At 39.4% G+C, this 21,919-nt stretch overlaps 1 protein-coding gene across 1 annotated transcript in view; it reads right to left on the bottom strand.

Annotated features, from left to right (window-relative positions):
• Window positions 1–21,919, bottom strand: part of IQCH (IQ motif containing H) — a 106,012-nt gene that overhangs the window by 40,469 nt on the left and 43,624 nt on the right. Inside the window, exons 13-14 of the mRNA XM_084641774.1 lie at window positions 19,972–20,244; window positions 14,273–14,464 (exon numbers count right to left, since the gene is read on the bottom strand). Of these exons, the coding sequence (XP_084497900.1) occupies window positions 14,273–14,464; window positions 19,972–20,244 (465 nt within the window). The remainder of the gene's footprint in view (window positions 1–14,272; window positions 14,465–19,971; window positions 20,245–21,919) is intronic.

Here is a 21,919-nt window from a genome sequence, read left to right as displayed (position 1 = left end):
ATCAATGAATCCTCTTACTTCCATAACGTGCAATGTGACATAAAAGGTTTTTTTAATTCATATTTATTCTGATTAATTTTGGATTTATCTACAAAAAGTAGCAGAGGAAGTATGGCCCAGTGGCTAAGGGCAACAGCCTGGGATAGGGGACATCTGGTTTCCATGCTCTGCCAGAGACTTCCTGTGTGACTATAGGCAAGTCACTTAGTTTCTCTGTGCCCCCGGTCCTCATCTGTACAATGGGAATAATAGCACTGCTCTATACCACAGGGGTGTAGTGAGGGTAAATACATTAAAAACGGTGAGGTGCTCAGATGTTACACAATGGGGGTGATATAAGGACCTAAGTGGTATATATTTTTAAGTGTCTATTGCTGGCTCTAGGTGCCACTGACAAACCTTTTAAAAACACTTATCGTCAATAAATAAATAAATTTAGCAGCACAACATTTCACTCAGAGCCAAAACCATCCCAGATGATTAGCCTGAAATAACACAATACCATCGACCTCTGCCCAAGTTACCACCTCTCAACCTGTTCCCTGCTCTTCCAAAGTCTGAGCATAACACATGGGTTTTGCAGTGTGCCCTGAAGGTTAATAGAGATGGGCTATTTTGGGCAAGTGAAACCAACTGCATCATTTGGCACATGAGGTTTCATTTATCAGTTTGTCCTGCCTTTGCAGTATGCAGTCCGGGATCCACATCAGACAAAGTTCTGGTGGTCTAGGTCTTGTGTGAGAAGAACACAACACAAGGGTAAGTTTTTGGAAAGACATTGCTTACTGCTGACCCTTAGCCTAACCCTGAGCCACGTTCTGTCATCCACGCTGACTAGTACCTTACTCCTTGAGTTGTCCCCCTGATGATTTTTTATTTTATATTTTTACATCCGTGTCTGGTTTGGAAGCTGGGACTTTTTCGAATGTTGGTCTTGCTACTGTCATCAATGCTTTTGTCACCTCTAGAATTGTCTGCTCTGCAGTGCTCTCTGTATACTTCTGCACCTTAAATCCATCTGGAAACTGAAGCTTGTATACAATGCAGCAGCCTGCTTGTTGAGTGGTTTCTTGCTGTGAGAATATTGCATTAACTGTGGGATTTGCACTGGCTGGCTATTGACAGCTGAGCAGAGTACAAGGTGTTTGTTTTTTACCAGTTCAGGCATGGGACATACCTGTCCGAGAGAATGGCTCTTTCCCTGTACAATACACTTGAACTTATGATCAGTATAGGGGTCTGAGCTGGAGACCCCTAAGTTTAAGCAGGAAGAAGCTGCTGGCAGAGTACTGTCCATGTGTGGCCTCATGACTTTAGAATTTGTCTGCCCATACTGACTTCACTGGAGTCACTCTGAATTTACACCTAAATGAGGTAAGAATATGGTTCCCACAAGTTTGCAGTGACAGCTCAAATTGTACAATCGCCATTCTTCCTATAAGGTGAAAAGATACCACAGTGTGACTTTAATTCTTAAAAGTAATGCCCCATAGTAATACTGCCAACAAGAAAGAACTCTTTTTGGTTTTCAACTTAAGTTTCTCATACCAGCCTATAATACAAACTGGAGTTCCTAAGAGCATCTACTCTAGGGTCGAAAATACCAATGGTAACTGCAGCTGATTAGGTCTCCCTCTGAGCAGACAACCACAGGATACTGAGACACTAACGGTGTGATTTATTCCTATTCCAAACTGTGAGGTCAAGGATCAGAACTGTAGCCGAACAGTGACATAAAGCAAACTCATCTAAGCAGGAACTATACCAGGGAATTCAAGATTGATTAAAACATCAGAACAGTGAGCAAAGACCAGTTGGGTTCATCAGGGCTTGTGTTTTGCCTTTAAATATAACTATCCCAAGAGACTGTGAGAGCTAACGGTTACATAAGAATAGCCATACTGGGTCAGACTAATGGTCCATCTAGCCCCGCATCCTGTCTTCTGGCAGTGGCTGATGCCAGACACTTCAGACAGAATGAACAGAACAGGGCAATTTATTGAGTGATCCATTTCCTGTCATCCAGTCCCAGCTTCTTGCAGTCAGGGATTTTAGGATACCCAAAGTATGGGGTTGTATCTCTGACTACATGGCTAACAGCCATTCATGGACCTATCCTCCAGAACTTATCTAATTCTTTTTCGAACCTACTTATACTTTTGGCCTTCACAACATCCCCTGGCAATGAGTTCCACAGGTTGACTGTGCATTGTATGAAGAAGTACTTTCTTTGGTTTGTTTTAAACCTGCTGCCTCTTAATTTCATTGGGTCACCCCTGGTTCGTGTGTTATGTGAAGGGGTAAACAACACTTCCCTAGTCACTTTCTCCACCCCAGGAATGACTTTATAGACCTCTGTCCTATCCCCCCTTAGTCGTCTCTTTCCTAAACTGAACAGTCAGTCTTTTAAATCTCTCCTCATATGGAAGTTGTTCTATTACCCTAACCATTCTTGTCGCCTGTTACAAATAAGTCACTAAGCTCTTCTCCTCAACCACTCTGCACATTCGAGCTGATACTCAACAAGTCATCGCTTGCTACAACTGATCTTACTAACCACTGCCCAGCGGCCAGTCTCCAGTTCCTGAACCAGTTGATTAAGAAGCTGGTAAAATGCCAACTCTGGCAATACTTAATCTCCACTAATATTCTTAATCCCTGCTTGCTGGGGTTTAGACCATGACACAGCATAATATGGTGCTAACGGATGGTCTCCCCGTAGCCATGGAAGATGATCAAACATCCTTTTTCACACTATGGCACCCTTTGGCAAAATTTGATACTGCACTCTAATGAGATATTGTTCACTTTCCTAGAGAACTTGTAGGGACCAATAAATGGCTTTGGTCTTTCTTAGCCAACCACACCCAGAAAGTAGTGATGAGAATCTGCCCCTTCATCTCCAGATCTTTCACCTGCTAAGTCCCACATCTTGTTCTTTACATGACACCTCTGAAGGACATTGTGAGACACCATGGGCTCAGATGCCAGCCTTATGCAGACCACACAGAGTTGTACATCTTCACACGTAGCCTAGGAAATACCGTCTCCCAGCTATCACAAGGGCGAAGGAAAATCAACTCATAGGGAGAAGGCGGTGGCTCTAAAATAAACTATCACATTTTTCAAATTTTCTCAGTAGAACTGGGATCAAACCCACCTGAAGTTCCCTTAATAATCTAGTTCCTAGCTGAAGTGTCTCCATCACTGTGTGCCCCTAGAGAGGTAATACTGCCAACTACACGGAGTATAGCAGAGAGGAGAGAATTCATTAAAATAAAATTCAACCCCCCTCAAACCAGTAGTTCAGACATTTACTCATGAAGCCAGACCTTTTAAAAGAGTTTCTGATCTTCATGACAATTTTATTTAAGTTGGACAGTAGCTCAGCAGAACTTACTCTTATGATCTGAATTGTGGCCCCAGACTGATGCAGAATGATAGGCTTACTGAATTTAACCTCTCCGCTCATGTTTCTCTGTGCCAGCAAAAAAGGGTCAGCACCGATATTTTTTTGTTGCACTTTACATGACAAGCCCAGGCACAAAGTCTGCTTACCTGCTCTTTGCCATAATGATGGATGAGCAAGAAAAATAATTATTTTTTCCTCTTCTATCAAAAAATATTCCTGGCCCTAGAGCAAACAGAAATTTGCAAGGCTGTGTGACAATAATAGTAGCCACAAGAGATAATGTTAGGACAGGAGGTGGGGTGTCTGGAAGGAACAGAGAGCAGATCTAGTTGAGAAAGATCAGGCAACAAAGAAAGGAAGAGAAGAGAAGAGAAGAGAGAAATAGGCCTAGAGACCCAGGATAGAAAGAAGCTGTGGAGCGGAGTGCATGAGAAAGGCCTGGGGCTTATAGATGGTATCAGAGTGAAAGGAAGCTATGTGGGCCTTAGAAGCAAATAGAGCAAAGAAAGAAATCCCAGATAAGTAAAGAGGAATGGGAGAGATAAGGTAGGAGACGTAATGTCTTTTATTGTACCAACTTCTGTGCGTAGAAGGCACAAACTTTTGAACTACACAGAGCTCTTCTTCAGACCTGAGGAAGGAAGGGCTCTGTGTGGCTCAAAAGCTTGTTCCTTCTACCAAGAGAAGCTGGTTCAATAAAAGATATTACCTCACCTACCTTATCTCTCGTATCCTGGGACCAACATGGCTCCAACGATGCTGCAAAAAGCCGAATGGGCCAGAGAAGAACAGTACAAAGGGTTGTAAATTGCCATAGCTCCAAATGGAGTTATGACAGCTATACCAGCTGAGGATCTGCTCTCCTTTGTATTATGTCCGACCCTATTTACTCTTATATTCTTACAAGCACTGGCAAGCATGGGAAGAGTCTAAAGCTTATGTCCTGACTGCTGTCCCACCTTACTGTCAGTGCTCCCTTATTTGCAACTGACAAAGAGTGGATATTCTTTCTTGTCCAGACAGGTATATGATACCTAATCTAGGCTAAAGACCAAAAACATTTTGAAAGGTTGGGGGGGGGGACGGAAACGGTTTTGGACATGATACATTGCCTACCACACACCTACTTAAAGTTTAAAAGCTGGTTTGAGAACGAACATTTAATTGTTAACTGCAAATTTTAAAATTAAAAAGTGCCAATTTTGCCTTCCATGAGCTAAAAAAATATGTTCTGGGAGAAGGTAACATCATGTAAAACAGCCGTCATTACCAAGTAACACAAATGTTTTTTGTATGTAAAATTGCTTTGTAAAATATTTGCTCCATCTGCTGAAAGTAGCAAAGACAATTTTCCCTGATAGCTAATGGCCCATTTCGGCTGGATGGCAAGCAATTCACCGTGGTTTCGACTTGCATTAAGTAGAATGGAGAGAACACTACATAGAATTCTCTACTTATGTAGTATTATCTACTCACTGCTTCTTGAGAGGCCCGTCCCTCATTATTGTGGCCTTCGTTTTGGATCAGCACACAGGATTGCTTTGACTCAAGAGGCTTTTTGTCAAACTGAGGCACATATGCTATGCTTCGATATGAGAGCACAAAACAACCACTTTCCTTGACTACAAGAACAAGGAGGTTAGTTCTCTTTCAACTTTCCAGCACTTAAACTGCTGTTCCTTTTTTCACACCACATGGGGCCATGGTTTTCTCTTCTGGCTCATGCTGTCACTCTGCACGCTGAGGATTTCAATATATAAAGATCAAGCACTTCTTTTAATTCTAAATTCAGCTACATGCACACAAAAAAGCAGAGAACATTGTCCTAGTCCAAAAAACCCCCATTGCTCCAGTTTCATTGTATACTTTGCTACTTACAATACCTCTATTTAAAAGCATGTTTACATTGTGCCCTGAACTACTTCAACATCTGCTAACAGACCAATAAAAAAAATAAATAAACCAGGACTGTTTAGAAAGAGAGATCCCTTCTATTTCCTCTCAATGATACGAAACCAGTAATGGCAGCAAGCTACAGAGACCTCTTTTTTTATTTTTGTAGATTTCACCTTGGAAAACAAAATTTGGAGAAAATTAAATATAAAAAACACTATATCCAGTGCCACCAAAAATCAGACAGAAAGAGGAGCTTAGAGGCAAAGTGATATTATCAAATAGCCATGCAGATTTATACACAGCACAAGTGTAATTTAATTGTGATTATGACAATTTTATACAATGGCTTTTTTTTTAACCAATGTGACTGGTGGAGTTCTATTTTGTGCTTAAAGAGAAGCACATGTGTAAGTGTTTTGCAAGATAGGATCCTAATTTCCCAAATAAATAATTTTCCCAATAAACCCATTTCTCTATGGAGGGCTGGGGTAATACTATGTTTTCTTAATAATATTTTCCCAAACAAAGGTTTTCTTTTTTAAAAAAAAATAAAAATTTGAAGTCAGTGGAAACACTCACAGGCAAAATGTTTGCAGGATCAGAGCCTTAGATAGTAATTCCTATGAGAGTAGCACCTGAGTGCACACTTTTGGTGTATCAGACCCTAGGAATACATGCTCAGTTCATGCCCCCTCAAGTTCACTAGATTTTCCAAGTGTTTAAAAAATATATTTTTTTACATAATTCTACAAATTCTACATAATTTGCTTTATTTCATTGGCCATCCTCTTTGTCTGCTTCCATAGAGAAAAAAATCTAAGTGCATTTTAAAAGTGTGATTTAAAAAATAAACTACTAAAAAGCCTTGTATGGATAATCTCAGTAAATTCACAAGTACTCCATGTAAACTACAGAGCTATTTTTCAAAACAACCTACAGAGCAGAATGAGAAAAACTATGTCATGTTTCACAAGTGACACACGGTTGAACTTCTTTTAGTCTTAGACTTGTCTTTTCGGATTTTAGCAAAACAAACATTTTTAAAATAATCCAAACAGGCATTTTATTGCATGTGATAACACTAACAATTTTCAGATTTCTTTAGTGTTCTTGCTTTATCCTCTCCTTCCACACTGTTATTGCTAAAAACTGGCAGTTAACTTCAATTGATTCAAAATATTCTAGATCCATATGGCCTAAAACCCTGGAGCTGAAGTTCTGATATTGCCTCACTGCTGTTTTCTAGCATTTGCCTCTACTCCAGTCCCCAGATGGTGGAAGTAACATTTAAACCTCCTTCTCTCTGCCTTGTACAATAGACCTTGGCACCATTTCAACTGTTTACTCCGGTAATTAACAGCACTGATACCACAACAATTACAACTCCTACAATCCTAACACAATAATGCTATGAATTAGTGAGAGCTAATGGCTGGAAGGTATAGTGGTTCCAGACTGCGAGATCTGTGCATTTTTAGAATAAAATAAAAGGTACAAACAGCACGCTTGCGGTAGACAATGATTACCTAGTAATTAGTTTACACAAAGCTTCCTATTTAATGGCAAAACACTGTAATTAACGCGTGACAGAAAATCAAAGGGTACTTTGTAAGCATATGAAAAATTAACACTGCAGGCCTATAGCTTTATGTACTGATTAGAAGCATATTAAATCAATAGGACATACAAACCAACAGCTTGCATATCTGATTATTGTAGGTCCTAGGAATGGATATCATGGTCTTAATTTAACCAAAGGATACAATTATCATGCTTTGTTATTTACTTAGGATTTAAGAATCACCTGAAACATAACTCCAGCAGCTACATAAATATAATAATTGACTGGAATGAGAACACTGCAGATCGTTCTCAGATATAATAAATATGTAAACTACTCAAGGTAGTCTGTTGATGGAGCACTGGCTATATTCGTTAGGGAGGAAACAACCCTGAACTGCACAGTTTGAAGCTAGCAGGGATCTGTTCCTTTAGCCAAGATAATTTTTACCATCTGACTGTACACCACATTAAATTAAAAGAAATTTTAAAAGCCTGTCACACCTTTCAAAATATTCTATGTGGATTTTCTGTGCAACTCTCTGTGTTTCTGGTCTCCTTCAGGCTGGAAAAATGATCATACCAAAAACTGCATGTGAAATCAATAAAATCAGCAGGAAAGACCGCTTGTTTAAAGAATTTTTTCCACAGACCCTTAGTAGGTATGTCAGCAAACACAACTCAACTGTTTGTGAACCCCAGCAATCTCTGTAACATTTCTGGCACCAGACTATTTTAGAATCTGTTACAGAATGTGATTAACAAATGTGATAAGAATAAGTATGAGTTTTAGGAAGTGGAAAGTACATGTTCAGCAACATTAATGTGTATAAGAGAATAACAGAGCTTAGTTATAAAGCTTGAAGTTAAGGCTTTGGCAGTCTTGTAGTTATATTTTGAGTTGGTTGATAAATACTTATTTTGCTGCTTATTTTGAGTTCCTTACTTTTGGAAAGATGCAAAGTGTGATGAAAACTGTTCATAAGGCTTATTTTCCTTGTGGAACCCTAGGCAAAAAGTTATACACCTCTTTACTACTATTCCTGATTTTCAGATAATCTCTGAATTTATTTAATTCTTTTTTTAAGGAATTTTTGAAAAATGATCAATAATGTTAAATGTTAAGGCAACGGTTGGCTATTTCTGGCATCTAACCTGGGATTTTCCAACGGTGATCAATCTCAAATCCTAAAACCAGTGTTAAAATATTTAGTCAATACTGATGGAAATTTGAGTTTTCTGTGCTTTATCTGCCTCTGAAAAGATTTGAAATCTCTATCACTAATTTTAGTGAGTTAACCAGGACCTAGATGTCTTTGTTTGGTGTTCTGGTCCATGACTAGGGCTCCGAGGTGCAGCAGTAATACAAATAATAATGACAAAATTACAGTGATATAGTCAGAAACAGTGATTTAAAAAACCGTAAAACTTAAATAAAACGATACGTTGTGTGTTAAAGAGCCTTTTTCTTTCAGCAACAGATGTACGATTCAGAGCGTTCTAACGGCTCTGTTGCTACTGGCCAATTTGTAATGTTAAACCTTCTCTTCCACTGCTGCCATATTCAGTTTGCTTTTCTCTATGCCACCTTCACTTCTCTCCTCTTCAACATCTCCTGCACTCATCCCTTTCTCTGCCCCCAACCTAGGGTTCCTTATCTTTAAAACTTCCTGTCACCTTAAGCCCCTGAAACTAGTTCAAGTCTGTGGTCATTGTGGCGGATATGGAGCTGTGATGCAACAATCTATGAAGACGGAAATGTAACCTTGTATTGAGATAGACTTATACTGGGGTAATGGAATGTTTACCATATACCTTCATTGCTTTAATTCAAAGGGGCTGTTGGAAGAACAAACAGAAAGGCAACTCTGTTATTGTCCCCAGAGGGAACAGAACTGAAGTCACTAAAGATACATCAGACCTGCTGAGGTAATGATGGTTGATCACAGGAGACTGCAGCCCAGAGCCTGAGAGGGGGAAAATTGTGTGATTCTACCCCTAGAGAGAGGTGTTGGCTTGAGAGGAGATGCACTCAAGAGAAACCAGGAGGGAGCAGAGGTGCAGTTCGCTGGTAACTGTGACAGTCATTTGATATTTTCTGTATGCTTGTCAGACCATAGCCCTTCAAGTGACACCTTTGCAGCACACTATTCCCTAGTCTGTGTGCTTTTTGGAGTGAGAATCCTGAGTGGGCAGGCTCCAGAACACCCTGCTTCCTATCTCATCTTAGAGGCTGTTTCACTTCTCTCTCCAACCAGCAGTCAGAGACTCAGCTGGTCTAATTAACCAAAGATTTATTAAGATGAGAAAGAAGATCACTAAGATCAAATACTGTGCATTTCTAGAGAATGTCTTTTTCTCCACTAATGACAGGTTTCAGAGTAACAGCCGTGTTAGTCTGTATTCGCAAAAAGAAAAGGAGTACTTGTGGCACCTTAGAGACTAACCAATTTATTTGAGCATGAGCTTTCGTGAGCTACAGCTCACTTCATCAGATGCATACTGTGGAAAATACAGAAGATGCTTTTACACATACAAACCATGAAAAAATGGGTGCTTACCACTACAAAAGGTTTTCTCTCCCCCCACCCTTTTGTAGTGGTAAACACCCATTTTTTCATGGTTTGTATGTTTAAAACCATCTTCTGTATTTTCCACAGTATGCATCCGATGAAGTGAGCTGTAGCTCACGAAAGCTCATGCTCAAATAAATTGGTTAGTCTCTAAGGTGCCACAAGTACTCCTTTTCTTTTTTCTCCGCTCTGAGCCTGATAACAACACAGCCTTTTGGTTTTGGTATCTTGCAGAGCCTAGTGGACTGCTGACTTCTGACACCAGTCAGAACACTCTCCTGGGCTACTGCCCCGAGGTAGTGCCTGGGGATCTGGGGGTTTATTAGGGTCTGCAGAAGAACCCCACTGCTGCACTCCTGTTTTGGCTGCCACCACTGGATTCCCTTCTGGTGAGCCACAGCAAGTCCGTCAGCTGGAGAAATCAGGGAAGCACTGAAGTTTCCCTATCTTCTTCCGCAGCACTGAGCTGCTCTGAGCGCCCTCACCTGGCCACCTCTGCTCCTTGCAGTCTTTACTGTGTAACAGCTGTCACCAACTCCAGCCAACCATTTTCAAGCCATTTTCTAATGAGTGCTCTGTGTTCCATTGAAGACTTATAACTGTAAGAAGTTAGCTCTAGAGAAGTGATAAAACAGACTCCCAAAGACAGATTTGACAAAGGGGTGATTTTCAAAGTTCACAGAATAGTAACACTGAAGCTAGTGGGAGAATTATAGAGCATTCCAGAGCAAGTTCCTCATTAAACAGGTCCAGCTCTGGTTATGGAACATGTTCATTTTCACGTAAATTCTGGGGCTATAAACTGTGTTTTTCAGGGTAAAACAAATGCAAACATAATTACAGAGTTTCTAGTGCAACTCTCTAACAGTGGGAGCAGTCGAGAGGGTGAATTTCAAATTCACAGAAAGTTTTCGGACTCAAAAAAATAAAACTTTGGTTGCAGCCCTCCTCTGTGTACAGACTCTGAAAGTCTCATGTTTTCAGATACCAAAAGAAGTAACTAAGACAGACAGGAGGCTAGTGATTTATTTTTATCCCTTTAAAAATAATGGCATATGATGGTGGAAAAACTAAATATGGGTAGGATTTTCAAAAGTGCCTAAGAGTGTTAGGCACCTAACTTGCACTGACTTTTAATGAGAGTTAGAAATCTAACGTCTAAGGTGCTTTGGAAAATTCGTTGCCAAATACTATTACAGTAGTACCTCCACATGCAAAACAGATCACCAATAATAATGCTTACTACATTCTCTATTGCTAGTGGAGTTGCCAAAACTTTCAGGCCAATCCTTCAATGGGAATAGGCACAGGCTCTTGGTTATAAATGGACTCTGACTACTGTTTGAAGACAATACCTAAATAAGGATGGAAAGTGATAGTGTATAGGTAGAAAAGGTAGCACACATGTTTGACGTAGATAAGCTTCACAGATTTTAGCTAGATAACATTTTACTTTTACCCAGAGTCGTTTACATTGCAAAATACAAACTGGAAAATGCCACTGAGGTGCTGAGGCTTTTCAGCACTATCTGATCATACAAGAGTCAGACACTGATACCCTTGCTCATACTGAGTAGTGCCTTGCTCCATAAGTGGGTCCACTGCAGTCAACGTTAACATACTCCTCAGATTTCACCCCAATTGCAGCTGCAAAGTAATCTCTCAGATATCTCAGATGCTACATTAATTTAACAGGATAAAATACCTCACTCATCTTGTCATGCATTTTAGTTTGCCCAATGTTATGCTTGAAATGAGGAATCTAAAATCACCCTGTTTTAGATGGAATAGATTCTTATACAGTTCAAACTCACAAACTACATTATTTTTAATCTGTTGCCTACTACATACCAATGAGAAAAATCTTGGTATCGTGTCATAAACTGCTATGCAAATGATGCTATTTGTAAGTATTAACATAATTTAGTGCTTACAGTCATATTCTCATTACTAATAATTCTACCAGAATGGAGAGTCTTTTCTCTATACTCTTAGCCTGCAGGATAGTCTTTCATCAAGAAGCTGAATTTTTTAATAACCTGCCAACATATGTTTTGTATGTGGCAGCTTAGGCCAATGACACAATGTCTTCATTATCGAAAGAAACAGGTCTACATACTGCAATCGGACATTAAAGCATGCCTGTGCCCATAAACTAATGCCTTTGATGTCTAAATGTGTATCATTACAATGGTACTCTGTAACAAAGGATAATTTTAATCCTCTGCTCTCAATGGTAATACTTAGTGGAGATTGCAAGTCATTATATATAAGAAAGGTCTCCATGCTTACAAAAAAGAGCTCAACTCAGAAGGCAGAACATGTCAACTCTCATTTCTGGACAAGATGCTCTCAATGGCAACGTGTTTTGTTCTTTCACCTACGCTCGCTGAAATACTGGCCTGGATTTAGAGAGGCTTTCCTGCTGACATGCTTGTAGGAAATTATATCAAGTGTACCATTCCTTGTTTTTCAACTTTGGTAAGCGTTCATGTTGTAGGAGTTTTTAAGGGGCATATTCTTATCTGTGTCTGAGCTCCACCTAAATGCAGTAGAAGTGGGGGAACCATAAGGAAACCAGTTATAACTCCCTGTTTCTGAGCCATCAGGCCCTGAGGGCAGTTAAAATGGCAGGAGAATAGCTCTGACTTAAGCCACTCGTGCAAGGACTCTCAAGGAACTTATACCAGTGGAGGAGCAGATGTAGTGCAGCTGTGCTCTGGAGTGCCTTCTTCCCCTTCCACATGGGCAGCTGTCACAGGGGGTTGGTATGCTACCTCTGACAGCTTTATGCAAGCAGAGAGCTCGCTGGCACAGGCAATGTTCTCCACTGGCCATCTCTGGCTGTTTTAAGTCCACTTTGCACTGGTCATGCTTATGCAGAGCAAGGGAGCCTGAGAAGACTGGAGAATCTAACCCTCATTGTTTGCACAGAAAGTTTCATATCACACAGCACTATTACTTTGCAATGATCAAAATTTAAAATAAGTTTAACCAGCACAATTTGAAATATATTATACTATGCAATGCAATCAAATGTTACACTTTCTAACTATTCTTGATTGAATTAAAAAAGCTAAACTGCAGTAAATATTTCTTTATTTAAAATAGGAAGATGGGGCATATTCTTCACTGATACAACTCTTCTGAATTTAATGGGAATAAATTTGGCATGAAAGACTTAAATATTCACAGACCTTGAACTAAAATTAATCTAATTTGCATCAGAATTCAAATTCTGAAAGAAACGGATCCAATGAATTCAGTCCAACAATTTGTAAAGAACAAACTTGTACACTGACTAAAAGCTACACAAATGAAAGCTGAAAGGTCATAACATTTACATCATTTTGTTTGTGGCTGTCCATCATTTTTGTAGCCACCCAAACTTTCTGCAAATCAGAATCCACTGCCCTGGCTATCTACTGAATTCAGCACAGCAACAGATGAAGACAGAGTATGATTAGAAAAGTGAAGTTTTAACAATAGAAATCCCCTTTATTTTGTGCCCACCCCCATAGTTATTGAGCTAACGATTTTATTTGCTCCTCTCAAGTTTCTGATTAACTGTCTTATTTAAATCATGTTTTCTTACATTAGTTTAGTGAACTTCCCAGCTTGCCATTAAACACAATGAACCAAATTAATCCCTGCTAATATTTCCTCTTCACTTTTATGCTTTAAGTCAATAGACTTACATCAGAGATTAATCTGGCCCAAACAACTGTTCACTCAAGCAAGTCTTCAGTGGAGAGAAATTTATAATACTAGGAGCTGGATTAATTTCCAGAAGGCAACAACAGAATTAAAAACCTTTGCAACACCTCATTTATGCACAAGCTGGGGCAAGTAATACGTGCTCTGTTATTACACACTACTTGTAGCATAGCAACAGCCACCAGCAAACAGACAAGTAACATGGAAGCATGGTGACATTTGCTCATGTTCATGTTTAGGAATGTAAAGCCATGTGTTTTTTCTACTCGATAAAACAGATACACACTTCTGATCAGAGATACTGATCGCCCATAGACACGCACAACTCCCACTGAAATCAATGTAAATAGTCAGCACCACTGAAAATCAAACCTCAGTATAAGAGGTTCTAGTGTTCATCCTGTTGATCTGGGACACCTATTTATAATGATTCACATAAATAAGTATCAGAAGGGTAGCCGTGTTAGTCTGGATCTGTAAAAACGGCAAAAAGTCCTGTGGCACCTTATAGACGAACAGACGTATTGCTCCAATATGCTCCAATACGTCTGTTAGTCTATAAGGTGCCACAGGCCTCTTTGCCGCTTTTACATAAATAACACTCTTTGGTTTAACACTCTGCCCTGCTGAGTGACACTAGGCAAGTCGTTTCCCCATCTGTAAAATGGGGATAATGATAATGATGCTACCTCCTTTGTAAAGTGCGTTGAGGTCTAGGGATGAAAAGCGCTCTAGAAGAGAAGGTACTACTATTATTATTATATGTGAATAAAATATTATAAAACTTGCTACTCAAATAATTCCACAAGATAAAGTTCAATTTCTTGTAAAGTTAAGGTGTTAATATAAGAGGCCAGTGCAAGCCAGGGGCATGTCCACAGGAGCTGAGTACACATTAATTCAGCAAATTTCCTCAGCCACCTCCGCCTGCAGAACTCCTCTGAAAACTCCAGACGAAGCTAAATGTTCCCCAACCAAGCAAAAATCCCATGGAAGGGGGTGCATGACAATGTGCTTGCTTTTGTGAGCATGACCCACTCCATACAGAGATACCCAACATAAAACAAAACAAACGGTCCCAGAGAATAAGATACCCAGCTTCTCACTAACTTACATGTGCCCATTTCTTCCTCCACATCTCAGTCTTGTATCTCTGACATTCCTTCTGGGCCCAGTGGTAGCATTTCAGGTGCCTGGCAATGTCACAATATGCAGTGCCATTTCCTCCAAATTCATTGTCCACTTTAAACAACCAACGTCTCACTCCCAAGTTATCTATGATCAGCTGACTCAGAACTTCAAACATCTATGGATGAAACAGTGGCATAAAGACAAAAGGGAATGGCTTCAAAAACATTTTGAATTAGGGCATCATTAAGGTGCTCATATATTTTGATTTAAAATTTGTTTTTATAACAGATTTATAATTAGGGTTTCTAGCTTCAGGTTCAAACCAGTTTTACCAATATTCACCAATCCTCCTTCATCCCAAAAAAGCAGAGATACTGATGATTAGTAGTTTGGATGCTTGTGTAAAGCTCACCCAAACCCTTTTTGTTCAGGATCCTTTGGCCCCAATTCTGCAATTGGATCCACCTGAACAGACCTTTGCCCCCATGCAGACCCACAGAAAGATCAATGGGGCTCTGTGCCAGTGCAGAGTCTGCCTACGTGGAGCTCATTGCTGGACCGGGGCCATTAGTTTTGAATGTTCAGTACTTCTCAGGATGTGTCTCAGAAAGGGTAGCTGATGGCAGCACTAGACTATTTTCAAAAGCCTCTCTTAAAAACCTTCCTACAGTCAGATTCTAATACCAGGCAAACATCTCTGACATGTTCCTGCTGCAGAGTGAATTATATGGTTATAAATTTATGAAGGGGTTTCAAGATAGGCTTTATTAAAGTGATTCTAATTATTTATCTATATTCATACCCAGTTTTAAATGGCTTTCTTGTAAAACTAGCTGGGGAGCAGAATATAATTAGCTGTTTAGAAATAGTAAATGCCATTGGACCCTGGAAAAGTGTTATACAGATCTTGTGCTGCATTGACTAGAAGGTATTTTTACATGCTAATCTTTTGGACTCCTAGTTGTATATATTTTTTGGACTTTGACCACAAACAGAATTATCATCTGTTTGCTCCAAATCCTATTATTTGTTGCTTTCGAGAACCCTCTAAATGAGTTTCTGTTGATGACTCCCCTACAGTAATGAAAACGATCAATAGTATTGTTAAGATTGTACCAATGGAAAGAATTATGTGCTATCTTTAAGTGAAAATTGAACTGTGCTTTAACATAGTGTCACCTTTCTTTTATTATTTAACCTAAGATGTCAATATTTCATAGGAGCAAACAACAGAAGGAGAACTTCTGAAATGTTGCAGCATGGAACAAAAGAGGAACTAATAAGCATGTGGGATTGTTGGGTAGGAAATTTTTATAAATGAATTACTTAATAATAAACTGAACTAATTTAGAAGTTTAACGTATTGCTTTTCTCTCACTGAACATATATTTGTCTATTTTATCAACTGTACAGAAATTGTTATATATTCGTTTAGCTGCTATTGTTTTCAGTGTTAAAGGTATTTGTAAAAAGAAAAGGAATGTAAAAAGCTTTTTGCTATCCAGCAAGATTGCCTAAGAATGATAACATCCTCACTATTTTCAGGTTTATGATGCACATCAGTAAAAAGAGAGAAGCTATTGATTACTGCCATCCACAAATACAACATGCTGACATTACCAGCTGGATGAATGCTGCAAATTTCAAAACACAGTAGAAACAAGATGATTTTCTTGATGATGTGAAGTATTTTCTTCCAGAATCTAATGAACGCTCAAAGCTAACCCAAAATTCATCCAAATTCCATGAAAAAAAAAATCAGCAATGATACTGAAGGAAGTGTGCAGGAAATTTTATAAAAGGATCGATGGCTAAGCATGCTGCTGTTAAAGGGACACCACTAACCTGAAATCTAGTCAATTTAAAAAATGAGGTATGCGCAATTTCAGGTACCCCACCTGCTGTTAAGACATCCTGCCAGATTCTGTAGTTTCAGAATCACATTTTCCTCTTGCAAAAATGTTTTCTTCTTCCTAATCACAGATTCACAGATTTTAATTTGTTTGCCTGTTGCTGTGTGAAAAACCCATGTGAATAAGGGAAACTAGCCGACTATTGCATAAAAGAGATAAAATTTGCATACTTCTTTGTTAGTTGATAGGATAGTATCATATCAGGAATATTCACAAGGCCTAATAGCCAGGCAGGAAACTGTTCTGCAGTCTGGTATCTTTCGAAAGAGGGGACTCCAAAGTTTAGATGGAATTATGGGTTCTGTTTCAGGGCTATTTGGATTTGGGATGTCCATTTGGAACATGGCAGATCGGAAAAATATAAAATGGAGCATTAACTATTTTGAACAGCAGACACCGTTTCTAAACCCATAATTCATGGCTACTGGGGAATGATAAATGGTGTAAAATATGCATGACATTACTAAGCTGTTTAACCAAACACAAGTAAAAATTAATTAATTAATCACAGAAAACAATGAAAAAGGGGAAATCATATAGGTAGAGAAATAATTTGCACCGCGTATGGGAGATATGTGGTAACTATTTCATTAGGGAATATTGAAAAAGAGAAATTGCCTAATCTTATTAATGATGAGAAATTAGCCAAATGGTATTAGCGTCAGTGTACAACCGAGATTGTCGTGTATTGGCAACAATCATAACAATTCCATTTAGCACAATTCATAATTTGGGGTCAGTGACACAACCTCATAATCAAGGTACATGTTATTCAAAACAGTTGTGCTCAGTGGTGGGTTCCATCTCAATTTCTTTTAAGGTATTATTTCCGATAATGGAACCTGACTCTGTAACATTTGATCAGTTGGCTTCTGGCCATTCAGCAGGTTATCTGGAAGACAGCATCTTCAAGGAATGCCTAGGTCTACCTCAGCTAATGGTGCATCACTCAGCAGCACAAATCTGGAGGGCACTGCACACGGCTTGTTGTTCCACTAAAGGATATTGATATGTGTACAGATGTGTTGTTTTTGACATCCCAATTCCATTACATAGCCATGCTGGCCTGTATCCGTTTATTGAGTCAGAAAAGCTAGCTGCTATTGTCTCCTGCCTTGTGACGCTCACCAAATGGTGATGACCAAAGTAAGGGTGACCTGTAATATGGATGGACAGTACTGTGGAGTGACTAATTACAAAACATTTATGTATGGAGACCTCGTTTGTAATGTCACTGCTCCAAATTTCTGCTTTATTTCTCATGAATGTAGCATTATATGGCACACTAATTATGCCTGTTTCAGTCTTTCAAAATGACTCCATGATTCAAAGTAAGCCCCAGCACCAGGATGAAATTAAAGAAATACATACCAGCTTTAAACATACATATTGAACCACTAATTTTAAATTTAAAAACATTACTGAACTGAAAAGACACTCACACTACCCAGATTAGCAATGACATATGCAAGGCAGAACAAGCACCTCAGCTAGATAAATTACTCATGATAGTGATCTTGAAATAATAATTTCCCACACTTGGATAGAAGTTGCACGTAAAGCTTTGGCTTGTATTACAGGGAGTGTTAGTTTTAATTGTATTAATTATGTGCTGTCGCTTATGCAGTTTGCTAAAACAGTATAAAACTCACATGAATGCTCTCACCTCTGCTTCATATATTCATTTGGCAAAGGTGTCATCCTGATACAATTACCAAAGCCACAAGTGGGGTCCTGTTTGCCAATACATATAAGTTAGATGCAGTATACACCAGGGTAATACGTATTATGCGCGTGCTGTTATTACGGCATAATGACTATAAGTTGGGTGATCACGCTGAATTGTACTACGCCTACTCTTACTCTCTTATACTAAGTATCCCACAATACCTTGTAACAGTACAACTCGGCATTTGGCACAGGGAGACAGGGAACAATATATATTAGTGTTCTACCCTGGTACAGGTAGGGAGTGCCTCCATGGCCCAACTAGTTTGGAATGCTGTATTCAAAAACCCAAGAGGGATGCATCATGGAACCAGAAAAATAAGTTGAATTGGTGGGTGGAATCTTAGAGGACATACAGAGGGTTTTAGCTTATAAACAACCCCATTAAAACAGAGGTATTTTTAAGGGTGTATTTTTGGGAAGCAAACCTCCTGTGGAAGGTGAACTGAACACACTGTGAGAAACCACTTCTTGGAAGGATTGGTGATGTATTAGCTCTTTCTTTCCTATACCATATTGTTTGTCTATACACAATAAACTGGCTGAGCTTGGTTATTTGGCCTCTTGAACATTTTTAATATTGAACTCCAAGGGCAGTCAAAACCAGCTGGTTATACATATAAACCAACAAAAGAGAATATAACCTATGGTGATCAGGAAGATCTGTCCATGAGCAGCCACAGAGTGGAGACTGAACTACTCTCACCTCACAGCGAGATGAGGATGCATCAGAAGCAAAATGATGCTAGGAAGCCAGAGCTCAGGTACAGAAGGGAGAGGATAAAAGTGGGGGGGTCAGTGAGAGGAACATGATTTTAAACACAATTTGAAGCCAGGTTCTGTACCTCACCTGACCAAAGGAATTCCAGTTGGATACTGTTTGTGAAGGTGGAGCCAAGGACTCCCTCTCTCAATTATGTCTTGTTGGCAGGAGTTCCTTGTAACCAAAGATATGATTGATTGTTTGTTTTGTGATAGCGCCTAGAGGCCCATATCAGGCACCACGCTGGGTGCTGAACAAATACATCATCAGAGACAGTTTCTCCCCGGAAGAGCTTACAAGCTAATCTGAGACAGGATGCAACATGTTAGTGCTCCACAGGAGAGAGGGAAAAGGAAGATAATGAAAACAAAACCAGGTTGTACATAGTTTAATTGCTGCATAACGTATGGCACCACAACTAGATAAATTCAGCAAAAAGTAACAATACACTGAGGCACACCAATGGAAATGGGCAGTTACCTCAAAGAATAGTATCCTGCCACTGAGTCCAGAATAAATACAGACAAAGTGAACGGATTATATAAAATCCTTTTTCCTCTCTTACCGTTGTTAAAGCCGCCCCATACGCAGATGATTCGTGTATTGAGTTTGGCAAAACTTTTATGCTTTGTCATGGCAATAAGATAAGTGAAATTGAAAATGAATTGATACACAAAACAGAGGAAAAAATTCTGGCACCAGGTCTGCCGAGCAGATCTCAATTTGGATGATCACCTTTTCCTATACAAATGGAACCTCCCTTGACACAAATGCTTCACTTCACAGTGGAGTTCAGCACATGCCTCTCTCTTGACATGGCTTCCTAGTGGAGATATGGGGTGAAATCCTGGCTCCATTAAGTCCATAGCAAAACTCCCATTGACCTCAACAGAGCCAGGATTTCACTCATGATATGCTCTAATGATGGCTGTCTGAAAGGACCAGATACTTAAAGATGGTATGCATCCTAGAGGAGGACTACAAAGATTACTGGAACAAGTATTTTTCCTGAATCCTTTCATTAACAAGACAGAAGTTAATTTAAATGGTAAGACAAGTGCAGAAAGAAATAAAACCAATGGGGAAAAATACATATTCCAACTACTCATCCAAACCAATTTCGGTTCTAATCAATGCAACAACAGACATTTGACTTTTTTTATACAAGGCAACAAAGTATGCTTCCTACCTAGTCACAATATGCGTCCATATGTTGACGTGCCAAATAAACTGTTCCTTTGCCAACAGACACAAGTTCCCAAACTGCTTCCCACTTACCTGTTGATGGTTATAGATGTCATATTCTCCTGGAGGTGTTGGCACACAAGCACTAGCAAAAATTCTTTTACTTCCGGACTTAGTTCTATAGAGATGAGCTACTTCTGGCTCAGAGCCCAATATGGGCACATTTAACATGTCAGCCACTGCTAAATCATCTTTGTGAGGAAGTCCACCAATGATGTAGGCTTCTTTGCCTTGGATAAGATTTTTTATTCTTTTGATTGTCTTGGGACTGTACTTCAGCTGAGTGGCCAGGCACATGTGATGGCCCTGTATAAAGATAACATTATTCTTGTTAAAAGGTGTTCTTTTCTATTCCATGAACCTAATTTATAATGTTGCACACAATAAATACATTATTAATAGCAGGCTGGGTTATGACCTATCCTGTAGCTTAGCCGTTTAAATTGATAAAAGCTGTAGGGGTGAGGCTCCATAATCGTTCACATCTTTAGTGTGCTGGAAATGGGCTCACTGGGAATAGAACTAATTACTACACATCTGTATTTATTTGATCCATGCGGAATTATCCTTCTGTCAGTCGGCAGAGATGCTGGTGGCTTTTGGATAATAGTGATTCATCTCTGCAACACTTCTGGCATGGTTTAACTCTAAAGCGTCTGCAAAATCAATACAAAAAATGAAGAAAAACCCCTATAGCAGAGAATATATTTCCCCATACAATGCAGCAGCATTTTAAATGATTCTCTGAGAATAAAACATTTTGATTTAGCAAACCTTTCATTGATCACATTAAATTACAGGGGATATACATTTCCATTATGCAGTAGTTTTAATGGCTACAGTCAATTTGACTGCAGAGAAGGAAACAGATTTTTTTTAAAAAGCACAAAGGTTTCAGTTTTTCATTTCTTTTTAAAAATAAAATGTCGGTCTCTGGACAGGCTGTTCATGAGAGATATCACATCATGTAAAATTAAACTAAGAACATCAATCATGGAAGGCCGAGTCTTAGGATTAGTTGCTACGACAAATCCTATGCATCCACTGCAAATTACGCAATGTATAAGTTACTTCACTGGAAATATCAATGTACATTCAGAAAGTGAGTAAGACAGTGATGGATGCCGTGCATAGAATATTTCAGACATTTAGCAGGTTAGAGATTGCTACTACACAAGAATGAAGATAACGTTCTAGAACCATATTGAGAAGGAAGTTTTCTTTACAATGAAATTTCATCCACCAGTTTAGGACCCAGTTCTGGAAAGCATTCCTATTTCTTCAACACATGTTTAAATGCTCTCCTTAATAGGGGTGGACTTAAGCATATGTTTAAGTGTTTTCCTGAATGGGTACCTTAAAGGCTATTTTCATTCAAAGTTCTGCAGCCTCCATGATCAGAAAGCAAAGCCTAAATCTTGGACCTGGTGTCTGGGTTGGGAGCATGGTGGAGGTATGATGCTCACTGCCCCAGAAGTGGAGGGGAAGAATGCCTCATGTCACTCAACAGTAAAGTCCCTAGCCTAATGGGGAAACAGTGTGGAGTGCCAAAGAGTGTCCAAGGCTCTCTGTGAAGTTGGTGGACATGATTTGGAGAGGTGTGATCCTCGAAGTTCCCGCAGGAAAATCGAGGGTCTTCGGAGGCATAACCAGAGGGAGAGTAGCTAACAAACCTATGTCCCTGAGTTTCCTTTCTTTATTCAGCTTTAAAGCACACTCTTGAAGTTTTGTTAAGTGATATTTGTATTTTTTTCCCCTAGCAGTAGCATGAAAGCAGGACAGAAGGGCCAGCCTGACTGACCAAGGTTCAATTTCCAGTCCTGGTCACTTGCTCCCTGAGGCCAGGAGTGGTGATGCAGGGAAGAGATTTGCTGTGGGTATCTCAATAACAGCTTCTACAGTTAATTAAGGAATGCAGGCAACAGGGTGTAAAATCTCGTTCATTCTGCCTCAGATAGTGATGTGATAGCCATGACCTGAG

Source organism: Lepidochelys olivacea (assembly GCF_965140295.1).
Source record: "Lepidochelys olivacea isolate rLepOli2 genome assembly, chromosome: 10".
Taxonomy (NCBI): Eukaryota; Metazoa; Chordata; order Testudines; family Cheloniidae; genus Lepidochelys; species Lepidochelys olivacea.
Note: the sequence above shows the minus strand (reverse complement) of the source record. Positions and strands in the feature narration are given on the sequence as shown.